Source organism: Hemitrygon akajei, chromosome 11, assembly GCF_048418815.1.
Source record: "Hemitrygon akajei chromosome 11, sHemAka1.3, whole genome shotgun sequence".
In the NCBI taxonomy this organism is placed as follows: Eukaryota; Metazoa; Chordata; class Chondrichthyes; order Myliobatiformes; family Dasyatidae; genus Hemitrygon; species Hemitrygon akajei.
The window spans coordinates 168,597,529-168,617,838 of NC_133134.1; the positions used below are offsets into that span (position 1 = coordinate 168,597,529).

The 20,310-nt window shown below is 49.0% G+C and overlaps 2 protein-coding genes across 2 annotated transcripts in view; both read right to left on the reverse strand.

Moving 5' to 3' along the window:
• The window catches only part of col9a3 (collagen, type IX, alpha 3), a 232,919-nt gene extending 223,181 nt beyond the window's left edge, over nucleotides 1–9,738 (reverse strand). The window contains exons 1-3 of the mRNA XM_073062368.1: nucleotides 9,721–9,738; nucleotides 8,993–9,439; nucleotides 7,419–7,496 (exon numbers count right to left, since the gene is read on the reverse strand). Coding sequence (XP_072918469.1) covers nucleotides 7,419–7,496; nucleotides 8,993–9,439; nucleotides 9,721–9,738 — 543 coding nt within the window. The remainder of the gene's footprint in view (nucleotides 1–7,418; nucleotides 7,497–8,992; nucleotides 9,440–9,720) is intronic.
• Nucleotides 9,739–14,332: 4,594 nt separating this feature from the next.
• Nucleotides 14,333–20,310, reverse strand: part of LOC140736271 (uncharacterized) — a 52,109-nt gene continuing 46,131 nt past the window's right edge. Inside the window, exons 7-8 of the mRNA XM_073062214.1 lie at nucleotides 17,795–17,943; nucleotides 14,333–15,817 (exon numbers count right to left, since the gene is read on the reverse strand). Of these exons, the coding sequence (XP_072918315.1) occupies nucleotides 14,617–15,817; nucleotides 17,795–17,943 (1,350 nt within the window). The 3' untranslated portion in view covers nucleotides 14,333–14,616. The remainder of the gene's footprint in view (nucleotides 15,818–17,794; nucleotides 17,944–20,310) is intronic.

The window sequence follows — 20,310 nt, forward strand, 5'->3', positions numbered from 1 at the left end:
ATGAATGTTACATCAGGACCACAGCCCTCCATCCCCCCTCAACTGGGGTATGAATGTTACATCAGGACCACAGACCTCCATCCCCCCTCAACTGGGGTATGAATGTTACATCAGGACCACAGCCCACCATCTCCCCTCAACTGGGGTATGACTGTTACATCAGGACCACAGACCTCCATCCCCCCTCAACTGGGGTATGGCTGTTACATCAGGACCACAGCCCTCCATCCCCCCTCAACTGGGATATGACTGTTACATCAGTTCCACAGCCCTCCATCCCCCCTCAACTGGGGTATGACTGTTACATCAGTTCCATAGACCTCCATCCCCCCCTCAAATGAGTTATGACTGTTACATCTGTTCCACAGCCCTCCATCCCCCCTCAACTGGGGTATGACTGTAACATCAGGACCACAGCCCTCCATCCCCCCTCAACTGGGGTATGACTGTAAGATCAGTTCCACAGCCCTCCTTCCCCCCTCAACTGGGGTATGACTGTTACATCAGGACCACAGCCCTCCATCCCCCCTTCACTGGGGTATGACTGTTACATCATGACCACAGCCCTCTATCCCCCCTCAACTGTCGTATGACTGCTACATCAGGAACACAGCCCTCCATCCCCCTCTCAACTGGGGTATGACTGTAATATCAGTTCCACAGCCCTCCATCCGCCCTCAACTGGGGTATGACTGTTACATCAGTTCCACAGACCTCCGTACCCCTCAACTGGGGTATGACAGTTACAACAGGACCACAGACCTCCATCCCCTCTCAACTGGGGTACGACTGTTAGATGAATTCCACAGACCTCCATACCCCTCAACTGGGGTAAGACTGTTACATCAGTTCCACATACCTCCATCCCCCCTCAACTGGGGTACGACTGTTACATCAGTTCCACAGACCTCCATACCCCTCAACTGGGTTATGACTGTTACATCAGGACCACAGCCCTCCATCCCCCCTCAACTGGGGTATGACTGTTACATCAGTTCCACTGCCCTCCATCCCCCCTCAACTGGGGTATGACTGATACTTCCGGACCACAGACCTCCATCCCCTCTCAACTAGGGTACGACTGTTACATCAATTCCACAGACCTCCATACCCCTCAACTGCGGTATGACTGTTACATCAGGACCACAGCCCTCCATCCCCCTTCAACTGGGGTATGACTGTTACATCAGTTCCACAGCCCTCCATTCCCCCTCATCTGGAGTATGACTGTTAGATCAGTTCCACATTCCTCCATCTGCCCTCAACTGGGGTATGACTGTTACATCAGGACCACAGCCCTCCAACTCCCCTCAACTGGGGTATGACTGTTACATCAGGACCACAGCCCTCCATCCCCCCTCAACTGGGGTATGACTGTTACATCAGTTACACAGCGTCCATACCCCTCAACTGGGGTATGACTGTTACAATAGGACCACAGCCCTCCATCCCCCCTCAACTGGGGTATGACTGTTACATCAGGACCACAGACCTCCATCCCCCCTCAACTGGGGTATGACTGTAACATCAGTTCCACAGCCCTCCATCCCCCCTCAACTGGGGTAAGACTGTTACATCAGGACCACAGACCTCCATCCCCCCTCAACTGGGGTATGACTGTAACATCAGTTCCACAGCCCTCCATCCCCCCTCAACTGGGGTATGACTGGTATGACTCTAACATCAGTTCCACAGCCCTCCATCCCCCCTCAACTGGGGTATGACTGTAACATCAGTTCCACAGCCCTCCATCCCCCCTCAACTGGGGTATGACTGGTATGACTCTAACATCAGTTCCACAGCCCTCCATCCCCCCTCAACTGGGGTATGACTGTTACATCAGGACCACAGACCTCCATCCCCCCTCAACCGGGGTACGACTGTTACATGAGGACCACAGCCCTCCATTCCCCTCACAACTGGGGTATGACTGTTACATCAGTTCCAGAGACCTCCATCCCCCTCAACTGGCATATGACTGTAACATCAGTTCCACAGCGTCCATAACCCTCAATTGGGGTATGACTGTTACATCAGTTCCACAGCGTCCATAACCCTCAACTGGGGTATGACTGTTACATCAGGACCACAGCCCTCCATCCCCCCTCAACTGGGTTACGACTGTTACATCAGTTCCACAGCCATCCATCCCCTCTCAACTGGGGTATGACTGTTACATCTGGACCACAGACCTCCATCCCCTCTCAACTGGGGTATGACTGTTACATCAGGACCACAGACCTCCAACCCCCCTCAAATGGGGTATGACTGTTAGATCAGTTCCACAGCCCTCCATCCGCCCTCAACTGGGGTATGACTGTTACATCAGGACCACAGCCCTCCATCTCCCCTCAACTGGGGTATGACTGTTACATCAGGACCACATCCCTCCATCCCCCCTCAACTGGGGTATGACTGTTACATCAGGACCACAGCCCTACATCCCCCCTCAACTGGGGTATGACTGTTACATCAGGACCACAGCCCTCCATCCCCCCTCAACTGGGGTATGACTCTAACATCAGTTCCACAGCCCTCCATCCCCCCTCAACTGGGGTACGACTGTTACATCAGTTCCACAGCCCTCCATCCCCCCTCAACTGGGGTATGACTGTAACATCAGTTCCACAGCCCTCCATCCCCCCTCAACTGGGGTATGACTGTAACATCAGGACCACAGACCTCCATCCCCCCTCAACTGGGGTATGACTGTTACATCAGTTCCACAGCCCTAGATCCGCCCTCAAATGGGGTATGACTGTTACATCAGGACCACAACCCTGCATCCCCCCTCAACTGGGGTATGACTGTAACATCAGTTCCAAATCCCTCCATCCCCCCTCAAATGGGGTACGACTGTAACATCAGTTCCACAGCCGTCCAACCCCACTCAACTGGAGTATGACTGTAACATCAGTTCCACAGCCCTCCATCCCCCCTCAACTGGGGTATGACTGTTACAGCAGTTCCAGAGACCTCCATCCCCCCTCAACTGGGGTATGACTGTTACATCAGTTCCACAGCGCCCATTCCCCCTCAACTGGGGTACGACTGTTACATCAGTTCCACAGTCCTCCATCCCCACTCAACTGGGGTATGACTGTAACATCAGTTCCACAGCCCTGCATTCCCCCTCAACTGGGGTATGACTGTAACATCAGGACCACAGCCCTCCATCCCCCCGCAACTGGGGTATGACTGTTATATCAGGACCACAGACCTCCATCCCCCCCTCAACTGGGGTATGACTGTTACATGAGTTCCACAGCCCTCCATCCCCCTCAACTGGGGTATGACTGTAACATCAGGACCACAGCCCTCCATCCCCCCACAACTGGGGTATGACTGTTATATCAGGACCACAGACCTCCATCCCCCACTCAACTGGGGTATGACCGTAACATCAGTTCCACAGCCCACCTACACCTCAACTGGGGTAAGACTGTTACATCAGTTCCACATACCTCCATCCCCGCTCAACTGGGGTACGACTGTTACATCAGTTCCACAGAACTCCATACCCCTCAACTGGCGTATGAGTGCAACATCAGGAACACAGCCCTCCATCCCCCTCTCAACTGGGGTATGACTGTAACATCAGTTCCACAGCCCTCCATCCCCCCTCAACTGGGGTATGACTGTTACATCAGGACCACAGCCCTCCATCCCCCCTCAACTGGGGTATGACAGTTACATCAGGAGCACAGACCTCCATCCCCCCTCAACTGGGGTATGACTGTTACATCAGGACCACAGCCCTCCATCTCCCCTCAACTGGGGTATGACTGTTACATCAGGACCACAGCCCTCCATCCCCCCTCAACTGGGGTATGACTGTTACATCAGTTCCACAGCCCTCCGTCCCCCCTCAACTGGGGTATGACTGTTACATCAGGACCACAGCCCTCCATCTCCCCCTCAACTGGGGTATGACTGTTACATCAGGACCACAGCCCTCCATCCCCTTCAACTGGGGTATGACTGTTACATCAGGACCACAGACCTCCATCCCCCCTCAACTGGGGTATGACTGTTACATCAGGACCACAGACCTCCATCTCCCCTCAACTGCGGTATGACTGTTACATCAGTTCCACAGCCCTCCATCCCCCCTCAAATGGGGTATGACTGTTACATCAGGACCACAGCCCTCCATCCCCCCTCAACTGGGGTATGACAGTTACATCAATTCCACAGCCCTCCATCCCCCCTCAACTGGGGTATGACTGTTAAATCAGGACCACAGCCCTCCATCTCCCCTCAACTGGGGTATGACTGTTACATCAGGACCACAGCCCTCCATCCCCCCTCAACTGGGGTATGACTGTTACATCAGTTCCACAGCCCTCCGTCCCCCCTCTACTGGGGTATGACTGTTACATCAGGACCACAGCCCTCCATCCCCCCCTCAACTGGGGTATGACTGTTACATCAGGACCACAGCCCTCCATCCCCTTCAACTGGGGTATGACTGTTACATCAGGACCACAGACCTCCATCTCCCCTCAACTGGGGTATGACTGTTACATCAGTTCCACAGCCCTCCATCCCCCCTCAAATGGGGTATGACTGTTACATCAGGACCACAAACCTCCATCTCCCCTCAACTGCGGTATGACTGTTACATCAGGACCACAGCCCTCCATCCCCTTCAACTGGGGTATGACTGTTACATCAGTTCCACAGCCCTCCATCCCCCCTCAAATGGGGTATGACTGTAACATCAGGACCACAGCCCTCCATCCTCCCTCAACTGGGGTATGACTGTTACATCAGTTCCACAGCCCTCCATCCCCCCTCAAATGGGGTATGACTGTAACATCAGGACCACAGCCCTCCATCCCCCCTCAACTGGGGTATGACTGTTACATCAGTTCCACAGCCCTCCATCCCCCCACAAATGGGGTATGACTGTAACATCAGGACCACAGCCCTCCATCCCCCCTCAACTGGGGTATGACTGTTACATCAGGACCACAGCCCTCCATCCCCGCTCAACTGGGGTATGACTGTTACATCAGGACCACAGCCCTCCATCCCCCCTCAACTGGGGTATGACTGTTACATCAGGACCACAGCCCTCCATCCCCCCTCAACTGGGGTATGACTGTTACATCAGGACCACAGCCCTCCATCCCCCCTCAACTGGGGTATGACTGTTACATCAGGACCACAGCCCTCCATCCCCCCACAAATGGGGTATGACTGTAACATCAGGACCACAGCCCTCCATCCCCCCTCAACTGGGGTATGACTGTTACATCAGGACCACAGCCCTCCATCCCCGCTCAACTGGGGTATGACTGTTACATCAGGACCACAGCCCTCCATCCCCCCTCAACTGGGGTATGACTGTTACATCAGGACCACAGCCCTCCATCCCCGCTCAACTGGGGTATGACTGTTACATCAGGACCACAGCCCTCCATCCCCCTTCAACTGGGGTATGACTGTTACATCAGTTCCACAGCCCTCCATCCCCCCTCAAATGGGGTATGACTGTAACATCAGGACCACAGCCCTCCATCCCCCCTCAACTGGGGTAAGACTGTTACATCAGGACCACAGCCCTCCATCCCCCCTCAACTGGGGTATGACTGTTACATCAGGACCACAGCCCTCCATCCCCCCTCAACTGGGGTATGACTGTTACATCAGGACCACAGCCCTCCATCCGCCCTCAACTGGGGTATGACTGTTGCATCAGGACCACAGCCCTCCATCTCCCCTCAACTAGGGTATGACTGTTACATGAGTTCCACAGCCCTCCATCCCCCCTCAACTGGGGTATGACTGTCACATCAGGACCACAGCCCTCCATCCCCCCTCAACTGGGGTATGACTGTTACATCAGGACCACAGCCCTCCATCCTCCCTCAACTGGGGTATGACTGTTACATCAGTTCCACAGACCTCCATCCCCCCTCAACTGGGGTATGACTGTCACATCAGGACCACAGCCCTCCATACCCCTCAACTGGGGTATGACTGTTACATCAGTTCCACAGCCCTCCATCCCCCCTCAACTGGGGTATGACTGTTAGATCAGTTCCACAGCCCTCCATCCGCCCTCAACTGGGGTATGACTGTTGCATCAGGACCACAGCCCTCCATCTCCCCTCAACTAGGGTATGACTGTTACATCAGGACCACAGACATCCATCCCCCCTCAACTGGGGTATGACTGTTACATCAGTTCCACAGTCCTCCATCCCCCCTCAACTGGGGTATGACTGTTACATCAGGACCACAGCCCTCCATCCCCCCTCAACTGGGGTATGACTGTTACATCAGGACCACAGCCCTCCATCTCCCCTCAACTGGGGTATGACTGTTACATCAGGACCACAGCCCTCCATCCCCCCTCAACTGGGGTATGACTGTTACATCAGGACCACAGCCCTCCATCCCCCCTCAACTGGGGTATGACTGTTACATCAGGACCACAGCCCTCCATCTCCCCTCAACTGGGGTATGACTGTTACATCAGGACCACAGCCCTCCATCCCCCCTCAACTGGGGTATGACTGTTACATCAGTTCCACAGACCTCCATCCCCTCTCAACTGGGGTATGACTGTTACATCAGTTCCAAATCCCTCCATCCCCCCTCAACTGGGGTATGACTGTTACATCAGTTCCACAGACCTCCATCCCCTCTCAACTGGGGTATGACTGTTACATCAGTTCCAAATCCCTCCATCCCCCCTCAACTGGGGTATGACTGTTACATTAGTTCCAAATCCCTCCATCCCCCCTCAACTGGGGTATGACTGTTACATCAGGACCACAGCCCTCCATCCCCTCTCAACTGGGGTACGACTGCTGCATCTATTTCAAGAAGTTCACTAACAGAATCAGAGTTTTTATTACTGACAACCATTAGATATGACAGGAATTTTGTTGTTTTTTAGCAGTAGTACAGTGCAAAGTCGTAAAATTTGTCATATATTATGTACATATATAAATGGAGCAAAAAAGGAATATCAAGGATTTCTGGACCGTTAGAAAGCTGAAGGCAGAAGTGAAGAAGCTATAGATTACTCTCTATCTTTGATAACTGGGTCAAGGAAGATCCCAATTCCCACCTCCTCCCCGCGTGATGTCATTGACGAAGGAGGGGCCTCTGGCGAGTGTGCAGCGCCTCCTCTCGACCATCCGATACAACTGCCCAAAGTTCCAACTCTAAACCAACTCAAGGAAAAGTTACACCAACCCCCGGTGGGTCACTCACTCACTTAGCACTCGAAATGGAACGTCAATTTTCTATATCTTCTGGTAGGATTACCGGAGGTCGATTTAATTTTGAATTTTGTTTTAAATTTAAATTAAATTCAATCTATGTATTGATTCAGGGAGACAATTATTCATCATTCCTGCCCCGGTCTCCAAATCTTCCCTCAAACTTGGGCTACTCACGTCAACACCATCGTGGCCCGGGGGTCCCGGAGGTCCAAGGGGGCCGAGAGGAACTTCAGGGTCTTCAACAATCTGCGCCTGAGAAGGGGCGGAAAGATGATTAGCACGAGAAAGACCCGTCGAAAATGTGTAGGAAGATCCCACGGTTCCCGGTCTATAATCCAAACTTCGGATAAACCCCTGGGTGGGAGTTCCCCCCCCCCCCCAATGGAGGGGAACCCGACTATTTCTTCCCCCACATCTCCCATCAGCTCCCCGAACTGGTGACCAGGGTAGTGAGAGGAGAGGAGTCCGGAAATGATTCTTGGGGTCCGTTCGGGTGGGGACTGAGGTCTCTGAGGGGGGAGTCCTGTTGACCCCGGTCCCGGGAGAAGGTGAAGGGAGGGAATCGGATGGTCAACTGTTCAATGTTAAAGACGATTAAAAAAAAAGATTTTGTTGGCTAATAAATAATTCGATCCGGGTTGGGAATTTATTCTGGAAGTTGGATCGAGAGATCGTCTCCAGCCCTGTCCCGGGCTCAGCCGACCTCCGGCCCCGGCCACTGCCTGTACTAATCTCCCTTTCTCGCCCGTGACAAAGCCCGGATTTAACGCCCGGTATTCCCCCCCCCCCCCCCCCCCATTCCCGGGGGGACTGAAATCGAGAACTCGCCGCGATTGAGCCGCCCTGATGGAAGAGAACACACGCTCAATGAACTCCATCAGGGAATGTTGGTGCGGTCTGGTCCGGGACCTGTCTCACCGATTGTGTGTAGGGAGCCGGGGTCGAGGCAATTGTCCCGGGTCAGTTCCCTCCTGTCGCCTTCTCCTCGGCGTTGGTGCGGAGCGATTTACATTCCTTCCGCCACGGAGGGGTTGTGGATCCCGGCGAACAAGGATGGCATTGTCGCTGGAGGAAACGGACTGGATCCCGGCCCAGACAGAGCGGGATAAGGAGATTCCAACTTCGGCCGAAAATCCTCCCTCAAAAACGAGTGAGGTGCGGAACCCGGGGGGCGGTGGGGGTAACCCCCTGTCCTGTCACTCGGGCACCTCTGATTCACCCACCTTTCACACCCTCCAATTCTCTGCCTCTGGGCCCCTCCACAATGCCATCCCAAAGTCTTTGGACTCGCAGGCGATTCTGCACACACAAACCGCAGGAGGAACTCATCGGGGCAGGCAGGTCTATGGCGGTGGGGGAATTTTCTCTACAGTTGCTGCTTGACCCGCCGGGTTCCTGCATCGCGTTGTGTGTGTGTGTTGTGTATTAACCCCAAAGTCACCGCCTCTTCATTCAAAAGAGGATCCCACTACCTAATTCCATCGGTTGGTCAATGGGATTCTTCCTCCGCTAGCATTGGCGCGGTGGGTCGAACGGCCTCGCTCCTCCGCGGGTAGCGGGTGCTTCTTTACAAGGGTTGGTGTGTGTGGTGGGGGAAGGGGAGGAGTGGACGGCGTTTGTAGGGGACAGTGTGGGACCTTCTCCGCTCCCCTCGCCCACGGGACCACCTCAATACTCCACCACTTTCCTACCGCCCCCTCCCTAGGTTCCCAGTCTCCCTCCCCGGGCTCCAAGCGGTGCTCACTTACCTGGACTCCGGCGCAGGCGATCAGGTGGGCCAGGAAAAGCAGCGGCAGTACCGAGAACGTGCCCATACTCTTTAGTACCCACTTGGTCCACTCGTCCTTACGGCTGCCGGCTCCAGCGATGTGTGGACGAGATCCAACTAGACCCCGGGCTCCCAGCGGCAGAGGACAGCCCGTCTTACGTCTTACTGACGGGGCAGGGGGCAGAGCGAGAGGCGAGGGCTCGTCCAACCTTTTAATGCTCCGCGCCAACTGTCCCCTCTGGCGACACCTCACATACACGCATTTACGCAGCGCCCGAAATCTTTGTCCCAAGGGCGAGTTCAAATCGCGTCTGGAGTGGCCAGACTCTGGTCGAAGTGGTTTTAAGGCGGGCGGAGGGGTGTAGGTTGGGAAGCATTGGTCTCTGGCACGACTGAGTGACGCTCGCCCGATCTTTAAAGCAATTTGCTAAGTTGAAACCCGCGCAAACCTTTCACACACGATGGCGGCAGAAACCAGTGTTCGAAAGCTCACTAAAATACACCGGCTAGATTCGCTGGCTGGAGCCTGTCGAGGGTACAAGAAGGGAGGGATGGCAAAGCTGAGGTAAGTGGGCAACTGATCTCAAGGTCAACACATCACCGCCTTTGGGAAAGGTTAGGGTTCTGAGCAGTCCTCGCAGGCGAGGCGACATTTCACCTGCGGCCCTGTCTGGGTCACTTATATGTTCCAATGCAGCTCCTCTCTACCTCGGTGAGACCCGACATAAACCGCTTTGTCGAGGATATTCGCTCCGTCCGACACAAAAGGCAAGATCTCCCAGTGGCCATCCATTTCAACTCGACTTCCCATTTCCATTCCGACATGACAACCAATAGCTTCCTCCACCGCCACAATGAGGCCGCTGCCAGGGTGGAGGAGAAACACCTTGTATTCTGTCTGTGTAGCCTCTAACCTGACAGCATAAACATTGATTTCTCTAACCCGGTAATTTCTCCCCATTCTAGTTTCTTCTCCTCGCCTGCCTATCACCTTCCCCTGGTGCTCCATCTCCTTCCCTATGGTCTACTCTCCTGTCGGATTCCTTCTTTCCAGCCCTTGACCTCTTCCACCCATCCCCAGATGCTTCATTGCCTTCCCCTTCACCTATCACTTGCCAGTTTCTATTCCTGCCCCTCAAAACCCTTTCCTTCTTCTGGTTTCTGCCCTTTCCTTCCCAGTCCTGGGACTGTTAATTCGTCTCTGTAGGGATCTGGAGCATTGTATACAGTTCAGCTCAGCTCTTTGCAGGAAGGGCGTGGAGCTGGTTCACCAGGGTGCTGCCTGGATAGGGATTAGGGTAGACCTGGAGCAGCAGAGGCTGAGGAGGAGACCTGATCAAACTTTATAAAACTACGTGAGGCGTGGAGAGGGTAGACAGTCCTTCCCCAGGATTCAAATTCAAATACTAGAGGGCATGCATAGGAATGGTGAGAGGGGTAAATTCTAAAGAGATGTGTGGTGCAAGTTTCTTTTTACTCAAGGATTGGTGGTGCCTGGAATGTGCTGCCAGGGGTGGGGGTGGTGATGGATTCAGAGAGGTTTAAGAGGTTCTTAAGACACATAAATGTGCAGAGAATGGAGGGATATGGACAATGTGCAGGCAGAAGGGACCGGTGTACTTACACATTCAGAGTAGAATTTATTATCAGAGTACGTACATGTCACCACATACAATTTGATGACATGTCAAATCTCTGCAGACTCCTGAGGAAATAGAGGTGCTGTCATACTTTCTTTGCAGTTATATTTATATGATCGTCCAGATAGGTGCTTTCCTTAGATTCACTCTAGCCTGCACATCATCTTCAGATACTGAGACCAAAGGATCATCGGCAGACATGGGGGTGTGCAATGGTTCCTCCCTGTTCTGGTGGTCAAAGGGAGCATAGAAGGCATTGAGGTCATCTGGAAGCAAAGGTCTGCTGCCCCCTATTTTGCAAGATTTAACTTTGTAGGAAGTTACAGCATTCAAACCTTGCCAAAGCTGTTGAGTATCCCTCACTGATTCCAGTCTAGTCCAGAGTCTCCACTTCGTCCGTGAGATTGCATTCTGGAGGTCATACCTGCACCTCTTCTAGTATTCTTGACCTCCAGACTTTAATGTCTCTGATCCAGCCCTCAGCAAATTCTGGATTTCGTGGTTTATCCAGGGCTTCTAATTGGGGAAGACTCTGAAGGATTTCCCAGGGACATGCTCACCCACAGCTGTTTCAATAAAGTCAGTAACAACCCTGGTGTATTCACTCAGTTCCTCAGATGAGTTCTTGAACATGGCTCAGTCCACTGACTCAAGACAATCCTGTAACCATTCCTGTTGTGTTCACAGATACCTTCAACCTCTCGCTTTGGCAGTGTATGGTATCCACCCTGTTTCAGCCATATCAGTGCCCAAGAAGAGCAAGGTGACTGTCCAAATGACTATCGCCCAGTTACACTTACATCCATAGTTATCAAGTCTTTTGAGAGGCTGGTGTTGAAGCATATCATGGATCTGCTCCAATTCACCTACTGAAGCAACAGGTCTAGAGCAGGAGCCACCTCATTGACTCTTCGCACAACCGTGGAACTATACCCCTTATAATTCTCCTCCCAATCTGTTTTCCAGGGAATAAACTCTTAAGTCAGGTCCTCCAGTTCCCAGCAACATCCTTGTAAATTTTTTCTGTACTCTTTCGACTTTATGTATATTATTCCTGTAGGTGGCTGACAAATATTCATTAATTTCGACAATGGAGTCCTGAGTTCTTCGCTCCTCTGAAGGTCGTTACAAATAGATACAGTTGATAGACAGTACATTTTCCCCAGGGTTGAAATGCCTAATATCAGAGGGCATACATTTAAAGCGAGAGAGGGTAATTTCCAAGACGATGTGAGGGACAAGTTTTTTTTTACATAGAGAGTGGTTTGTGTTTGGGATGCGCTGCTGGGGGTGGTGGTAGGCAGAAATATCAGGGATTTTTAAGAGACACGAGGGAAAAGGAAGGATCTGGACATTGTGTAGGCTGAAGGGATTAATTAGTTGGTCACTTAGTTACTAATTTATTTGGTTTGGCACAACAAAGTGGGCCCAGCAACCTGTTTCTGTGCTATCCTGTTCTAACATTTAGAACATATACCAGTACTGCTTAGGAATAGCCCTTCAGACCATCAACCTGTGCTAACCATGATACAAATCTAGCTAATCCCATCTACAGTTTGTATCCCTCTGCACCAGAGGTTCCCAACCGTTTCTATACCATGGTCCCCTTTGACAGTCCAGTGAAGCCTACAGCCACTTCTCAGAATCATGTATCGGAATATATAAAATACATTGGATTACAAAAGAAACCAATTACATTGAAATGCAGTTATCAAGATATATGAAAAACAAATTTATGATACGGTAATATATTTGCTTCTTTATTAACATGATAAATAACAAGTAGTGATGAGTGTGCAGTGAATGACATTTTGAGATATTTGTAACAACTGTAATGTGATAATGAAAATATCTGTGATTTTGGTGACAAAGTCACAGCTACTGCTAATCCTACTGTAGTTTGTTGCCTACATTCATAATTGAAGGAAATTCTAAATTTCAGTTAAAGGTCAGTGAAAATAAAGATGTTAATTTTTCCCATCCAAATTCATGGACTCCCTGGAATCTATCACTGACTCCAGGTTAAGAACCCCTACTCTATACCTGCCTTTTCATGTGTCTGTATAAAATGCCTCTTAAACATCCCTGCCTCTCCTCCACCACCTCCCTTAGTAACACTTTCTAGGCACCTTACTGTCGTGGTTGCCCATCATGTCTGACGGTGGCAGGAAACCTGTGCTGGAGAGTTGTAAAAGTGGAAAATCTGTTGCACTGGGGGAGTTACACCCCCTCAACCTCAGAAGTCCGGGCCCAGTGGTACGAACAAGTGCCTCAGACTGGGGTGTCCCCTGGTTGCAGCAGATGACCTTGTCATGCCCTTCGCTCTCCACGGAGCGTTGCAGTGACTTCCTTCCAGCCCTTGACCTCACTGTAGATCTCTACCCAGAACGCTGGAGCTGACTCTGCATGCTAGGGCGGGCGTGTGAAGACGCTGGCTACCCTCACCTGGTTTAGCCACCTGTTCAAGTGGTCTGCTGGGATGTGGCCACTGTCGCATATATATCCTTCTTGTAACTTCTATCAGCTCTCCCCTCAGCCACTGAAAAAACAACCCAAATTTGTCCATCCTCTCCTTATAGCTAATATTCTACAATCTTGGTAGCATTCTAGTGAACAACTTCTGTACCCTCTCCAAAGCCTACACTTTCTCTTGTAATGGGTGACCAGAACTGCTCACAAAACTCCAGCAACACACAAAATGCTAGAAGAACTCAGCAGGTCAGGCAGCATCCATGGAGGACTCTGCCATCAGACACTTTTTTTTTCCCTTCATAGATGCTGCCTGACTTGCTGAGATCCTCCAGCATTTTATGTGTGCGCGCGTGCGTGTGTGTGTGTGCTGCTCGAGATTTCCATTATTTGCAGAATCCCTCACGCTTATAATTACTCCAGATGTAGACTAACAAAGTTCTGATTCAGACTCCCATTTCTGTTTCAACTTGCCGGTCCATTGTCTTCTCTGGTGCCAAGATGAGGCCACCCTCAGGGTGGAGGAGCAACTTCTAAATAGACTCCAACCTGATGGCACAGATATCAATTTCTCCTTCTGGTAAAATTTTTGCCTCACCCTCCCCTCTTCTTCTATTCCCAATTCTGGCCTCTTCTCACCTGCCCCTGGGTCTCCTCCTCCATCCTTTTCTCCTTTGGTCCACTCTCCTCTCCTAACAGATTTCTTCTTCACCAGCCCTTTAACTTTCCCACAAAATGGCTTCACCTATCACCTTCTAACTATCCTCCTTCCCCTCCCGCCACCTTTTTTTATTCTGACATCTTCCCTCTTCCTTCTCAGTGCTGAAGAAGGGCCTCAGCCCAAATCATCGACTATTTATTCATTTCCATGGATGCTGCCTGACCTGCTGAGTTCCTCCAGCATTGTGTGTGTACTGCTTTCAACTAACTGATGTTTTACACAATTTCAGCATGACTTCCTGACCTTTATAGTCAAAAACACTCATTTGAAACTCTTACATAGTTGTGTCATGTTTTTTTTTCTCTCTCTGATGACATTCGAATGGAGTTCATTTGGGCATTTTATTATATTGATAAGTGCTTTATAAAGGCCAGTTGTTATCCACAATACTATCTGGTCATGAAAAATCATTTGTGACCACATCAGTTTATATAGACACCACTTTCAGGTGCTATACAACAGCAAAGTTACAGAGAAAACCTAGTTAGAATGTGGTATAAAATGTTTATTATTCAACTTGCACTACAATCAAAGTTGTTAAGAAAATCAAAGACAGTAAATTCCAAATTCAATCTCTTGCATTCGAAGGACAATGGGATAACAAACAAATTGACACTCCCAATCCTGAACACTGGAGTTTTATACCATTGGCATGATGTTGCTATTTTTCTGCTCCTCAGTAAAGAGATATCCTAAAACTTCACAGCATGACAAAGCCAAAATCTACTTGCCTTTCTCCCAGGACATTTCTAATTATCTTTTCCTCTGGGTCCTCTAATTTTCTTCCATTGCAGTATCTTTCTCCTCATCTGTAGGACTGGCCTCTTGAGTCTCCATCTCTTCCACACAATTGATTTCATCTTTAGCTGGACTCTGGATGTCAGTTTCAATGACATTTTGAGTGAGTGTATCATTCTCCACTGATTCAGTGCATGCAATCTGGTCCACTGTTTCAGTCTTCCTCTCTGCATCTTCTTTTGTGGGTCTTTCCTCTGCTGAGGTGCTCGGACTCAGCACAGCTTTCTCATCCATCCGAGCTCCGATCCCTGTTTGGTTCCTTTCAGTGACAGACCCGTTGTATTCGGTAACTTCAGATTCTATCCAATCAGTTCCAGCCTCCAGTCCTGTTGCATTTTTTCCACCGAGGCCTTCTATTGTAGTTTTATTCCCTCCCACGGTCACCAGGTTGTCTTCACCATTGTCTTCATCTGAAGACAATGAATTAACTTTGAATTTCTTTATTTGTTCACCATTGCTTTCACTAGCCACAACTGGGGTTACTGACAATCCCGAGGTATCTTCACTTTTCTGCCCGAGCCTGGTTTTACAGTCCTTGGGTAGTGCAGTAGGTTCATCGTCTTCAGCGATACCTTCCTCCTGATCTTCAGTTTGCTTTGCAGTGCTTTCAGAAACTGGAGGTTTTCCGTTGGAGTTTGCCTTTTCTTCAGCACTGCACTGCTCCTGACTGGAGTCTACATCAAGACTTCGAGCCTTCACAAGATCTTCCGATCTTTGTTCAGTGTCCTTCATAAAGTTCCCACTGTCTGCACTTGAATCTGGACAACTCTCTCCCTTTTTCAGAGCCTCCTCTCTGCCTGCCTCTGATGATGCGTCGCCAATTTTGGTTGATATGTCTTCATCTGAACGTTCCTCGATCTGGTGTTCAAACACTTCCTTCTTCAATTCTTCTTGGATGTACCTGAATCTGTCCTCAGTTCCTTTGGGAGGTCCCCAGACAAAATCAGAAAGAGGCTGGTAATGCTGCTGAGCAAAAAGTATTAGCTTTCTTCTCTGCGCTTTATTTCTAATTGTGAAAAGAAAGTAGTCCAGTACACTGTCCTTAACCTGGGGTAAATGCTTGTGGATCAGGGTCTCGACAAGAAAGAACTTGACCAGGGGTTCCTGATAGTGCCCGAAGCCCAACTCTCCTAGGCACTTCAGTATCCTTGTAATGCGCAGATTATTGTGCGAGTGTCTGCAACGGGAGAGAACAGGAATCAAAATCATGACCAAATTCTGCGGCACTTCTTGGCCACAGTCCAGGTAACCACAGACTCCCACCACTTAGAACATGCCCTCTTCTCGTTACTACCATCAGAGAGGAGGTACAGAAGCCCAAAGACCCACACTGAACGTTTTAGGAACAGTTTCTTCCCCTCTCTATCAGACATTGAACCCAAGAACACTACCACACTATGTTTGCTGTCTTCCTGCACTACTTAATTACACATGTACAGTGGAGTTTGGTCAGCTGGGCCACATCAAGACCAGTACGTTTTGGCCCAGTTAAGCAGCTGCTCCAAAGGTTCATGGAAATAGTTAAAAAGGTAAAATAAAGACAAACTGAGTAACAAATTACATATGTAAGTAAAATGCAGAATAAATTAGAACATTACCAATGGTACTACAGTGTTATAAAACTGTATTAATTCCTAACAGTCATCAACGGAGGAATTCATCCAGTGTACGGAATGAACAAAATCAGCTTAGACATCTAGTGTGATAATGGACTGCCTTCACACAATGCGATCAACGATTGCATCCTCCAAATCTTCACTTCATTGTAATATTCAAGATGATTGTCAATACCTTCAAATTCTTCATTGTTCCTAACGAAGTAGTGAAATCATTTCATTTTAACTCCCAGCCATTTCTGGCATCTCCAAGCCCCCAATGCTTGAAACCGCAGTGAGCAAAACTGTTCTGAATCATCATATTCCTTATTTCTCACCAACTGTTAGCGACAAAAGTCACTGCTTTTTGAACACGAGCACATGCAACTATTTAAAAACTGTTTGCTCTAAGCATGGCGTAGTGTCCAATAGCCACACAAGTGCGCACGACTGGCACTAGTTAGAAACCATGTCCTATCGCAAATACAAGGAGGAAATCTGGGCAACTGTATCAATTAATTTTTGTTCTCTAAGAGTTGTCCTAAATAAGCAGCTGTTCCGATTAACCAATGGCTCAATTAACCAGAATCCACTGTGTATATCTTAGTAGTATATTTTGATTTGCACTGTACGGCTGCCACAACAAATTTCATGACATATGTCAGTGATAATAAACCTGATTCAGGTGGGGGGAGATCAAAGGGATGAGAGTGGGTGGGGAAGGGGTGCAGAGAGATGCCAGGGACAGGGTGTGGGGGGAGCCTGGTGGGCGGTGGGGATTGATAACGTTGAGGACAAAAGATCCAGGGCAATCTGTTTCGTTAAGCTTAAGGCACCAACATAGCATGTCCACAGCTGACTATCCCTAAACCGTACATCTTTGGAAAGTGAGAGGAGAACACGCAGACAGTGGTGAGAACTGAATCCCAATCAGCGATGGCTCCCGCTGTAAACTGTTGCGCTGCCATGCTGCCAGTTCACTGGTGTTCAGCTCAGAGTGTAGAATCAGCGTGCTATAGGAAAGGTGTCATTAAACCGGAAAGGGTGCAGGAAAGAGTTACAAGGATGTTGCCGGGACTTGAGAGACTGAGTTATAGCAGTAGCTGGATAGGGTAGGACTTTATTCCAAATGTGGTCTAGTGCTCCTACAAAGGTGTAATTCCTCCAAAACAAAAAGGCTTTTATCTCTGAGTTTTCACCCACTCATTCCCAAAAGACTCAATCCTCCAGTGAGATAGATCTGTATACAAAATCACAAAGGCCATAGATTTGGTAAATGGTCACAATCATTCCCCAAAGGACACAGATTTGAGAGGGGAAACATTTAAAAGGGACCCGAGGTAAATGGTGGAGGCAGATAGATACAGGCCAAATGTGGACAAATATATATGTCACCATAAAGAATTATAATAAAGAACAGGGAGTTTTATCTTGTTATGGTAGCAACAAGGTTTGCTGTTGTATTCCTAATGTTACAACAGTAAAATCATTTCAAAATTAAACATGAACACTCTCCGCATCCATCTGCATTGGAAAGGAAAGCCTATGAGTGCACTCACTGATTGAGGTTGTGGAACCGCTGTTCCCAGTGAGGGGCTCGTTTTACTTCTCCCGTCTCTTCATTCACCAGCATAATGCCGTAGAAATCCAGCATCATCTTGTATGCTTCGACCAGCCTCGTCTTTGCGATATTTGATTGCTCAAATGACTGTCGACGGTGACAGATTAAACCACATTTTACATTTTTAAATTCCAGGATAATGGCATTTATCATAACACAGGAAATAACAAATAATGTACATCAAATGCCCTCCCCCCATTTTACTGCTTCACATCCTTGTATTTATTCACCTAGAGCTACAGCACAGTAACAGCTGCTTCAGCTCACACCGCCCACTTACATCCACATGACCAATTAACCTACCAACCCACACCTCTTTGGAATGTGGGAAGGAACCAGAGCACCTGCAGGGATGCTCGAAGCTGTCATTAAAGAAGAAATAGTGAGGCATCTGGAAAGAACTGGATCCATCAGGCAGACGCAGCATGGATTCACAAAGGCAGGTCCTGTTTGACAAACTGACTGGAGTTCTTTGAGGATATAATGAGCACAGTGGATAGAGGGGAACAGATGGATGTTACTTACTTGGATTTTCAGAAGGCGTTTGACACATAAAAGACTTATCCGTAAGATAAGGATGCATAGAGTTGGGGGTGATGTATTAGCATGGATAGAGGATTGGTTAACTAATAGAAAGCAGAGAGTTGGGATACTCTGGTTGGCAATCAGTGGTGAGCGGTGTGCCTCAGGGGTTGGTGCTGGGCCCAGAACTGCTCACGATATACATTAATGATCTGGAAGAGGGGATCGCGTGTTGTGTATCTACGTTTGTGGATGATACTAAGTTGAGTGGAAAAGCAAATTGTGTAGAAGGTACAGAGTCTGCAGAGAGATATAGGTAGGTTAAGTGACAGGGCAAGGGTCTGTCAGATGGAGTACAATGTTGGTAAACACGAGATCATCCACTTTGTCAAGTCAAGTCAACTTTTATTGTCACTTCGACCATAACTGCTGGTACAGCGCATAGTAAAAATGAGACAACGTTTTTCAGGACCGTGGTTTGCATGACACAGTACAAAAAACTAGATTGAATTACGTAATTAAAAAAAAAACAAACACAGAGAAAGCTATTCTAGACTACAGACCTACACTGGACTGCATAAAGTGCACAAAAGCAGTGCAGGCATTACAATAAATAATAAACAGGGCAATAGGGCAAGGTGTCAGTCCAGGCTTCGGGTATTGAGGAGTCTGATAGCTTGGGGGAAGAAACTGTTACATAGTCTGGTCGTGAGAGTCCGAATGCTTCGGAGCCTTTTCCCAGACGGCAGGAGGGAGAAGAGATTGTATGACGGGTGCATGGGGTCCTTCATAATGCTGTTTCCTTTGCGGATGCAGCGTGTAGTGTAAATGTCCGTGGTGGCGGGAAGAGAGACCCCGATGATCTTCTCAGCTGACCTCACTATCCACTGCAGGGTCTTGCGAAGGCAAAATTAAAGTGTAGATTATTATTTAAAGGGTAAAACATTGCAGGATGAAGCTGTGCAGAGGGACTTGGGAGTGCTTGTGCATGAATCACAAAAGGTTGGTTTGCAGGTGCAGCAGGCTATCAAGAAGGCAAATGGAATGTTGGCCTTCATTGCTAGAGGGATTGAATTTAAGAGCAGGGAGGTCATGCTGCAACTGTACAGGGTACTGGTCAGGCCACACCTGGAGTACTGCGTGCAGTTCTGGTCTCCTTCCTTGAGGAAGGATATACTGGCTTTGGAGGCGGTGCAGAGGAGGTTCCAGAGATGAGGGGGTTAGACTATGAGGAGAGATTGAGTTGCCTGGGACTGTACTCACTGGTATTCAGAAGAATGAGAGGAGAATTTATAGAAATATATAATATTATGAAATGGATAGGTAAGATAGAGGCAGGAAAGTTGTTTCCACTAGTGTGTGAGACTAGAACTAGGGGACAAAGCCTCAAGGTTCGGGGGAGTAGATCTGGGACGAAGATGAGGAGGAACTGCTGTTCCCAGAGAGTGGTGAATCCGTGGAATTCTCTGCCCAATGAAGCAGTGGAGGCTGCCTCAGTAAATATATTTAAGACAAGGTTGGATAGATTTTTGCATTGTAGGAGAATTAAAGGATATGGGGAAAAGGCAGGTGGGTGGAGATGAATTCATGACCAGATCAACCATGATCTTATTGAATTTTGGAGCAGGCTCAACGGGCCAGATGGCCTACTCCTGCTCCTATTTATTATGTTTTCATGAAACCCAAATGGTCACGGGGAGAAGGAACAGACTCTTAACAGATATCGACAGGAAGGGAACCATTATTGACCGTCATTAAGCAGTGATTAATAACCTCCTGAATTGCTCTTTCTAGAAGTAAAGCAAACACGCTATGATGGTTAGAGCATAGAACCATACAGGCCCTCCTACAGTGAGTACAGGCTTGGAGCCACCAAACACTCCTCAAATGATAAGCCTTTCAATTCCAGAATCATTTTCACAAATTTTCTTT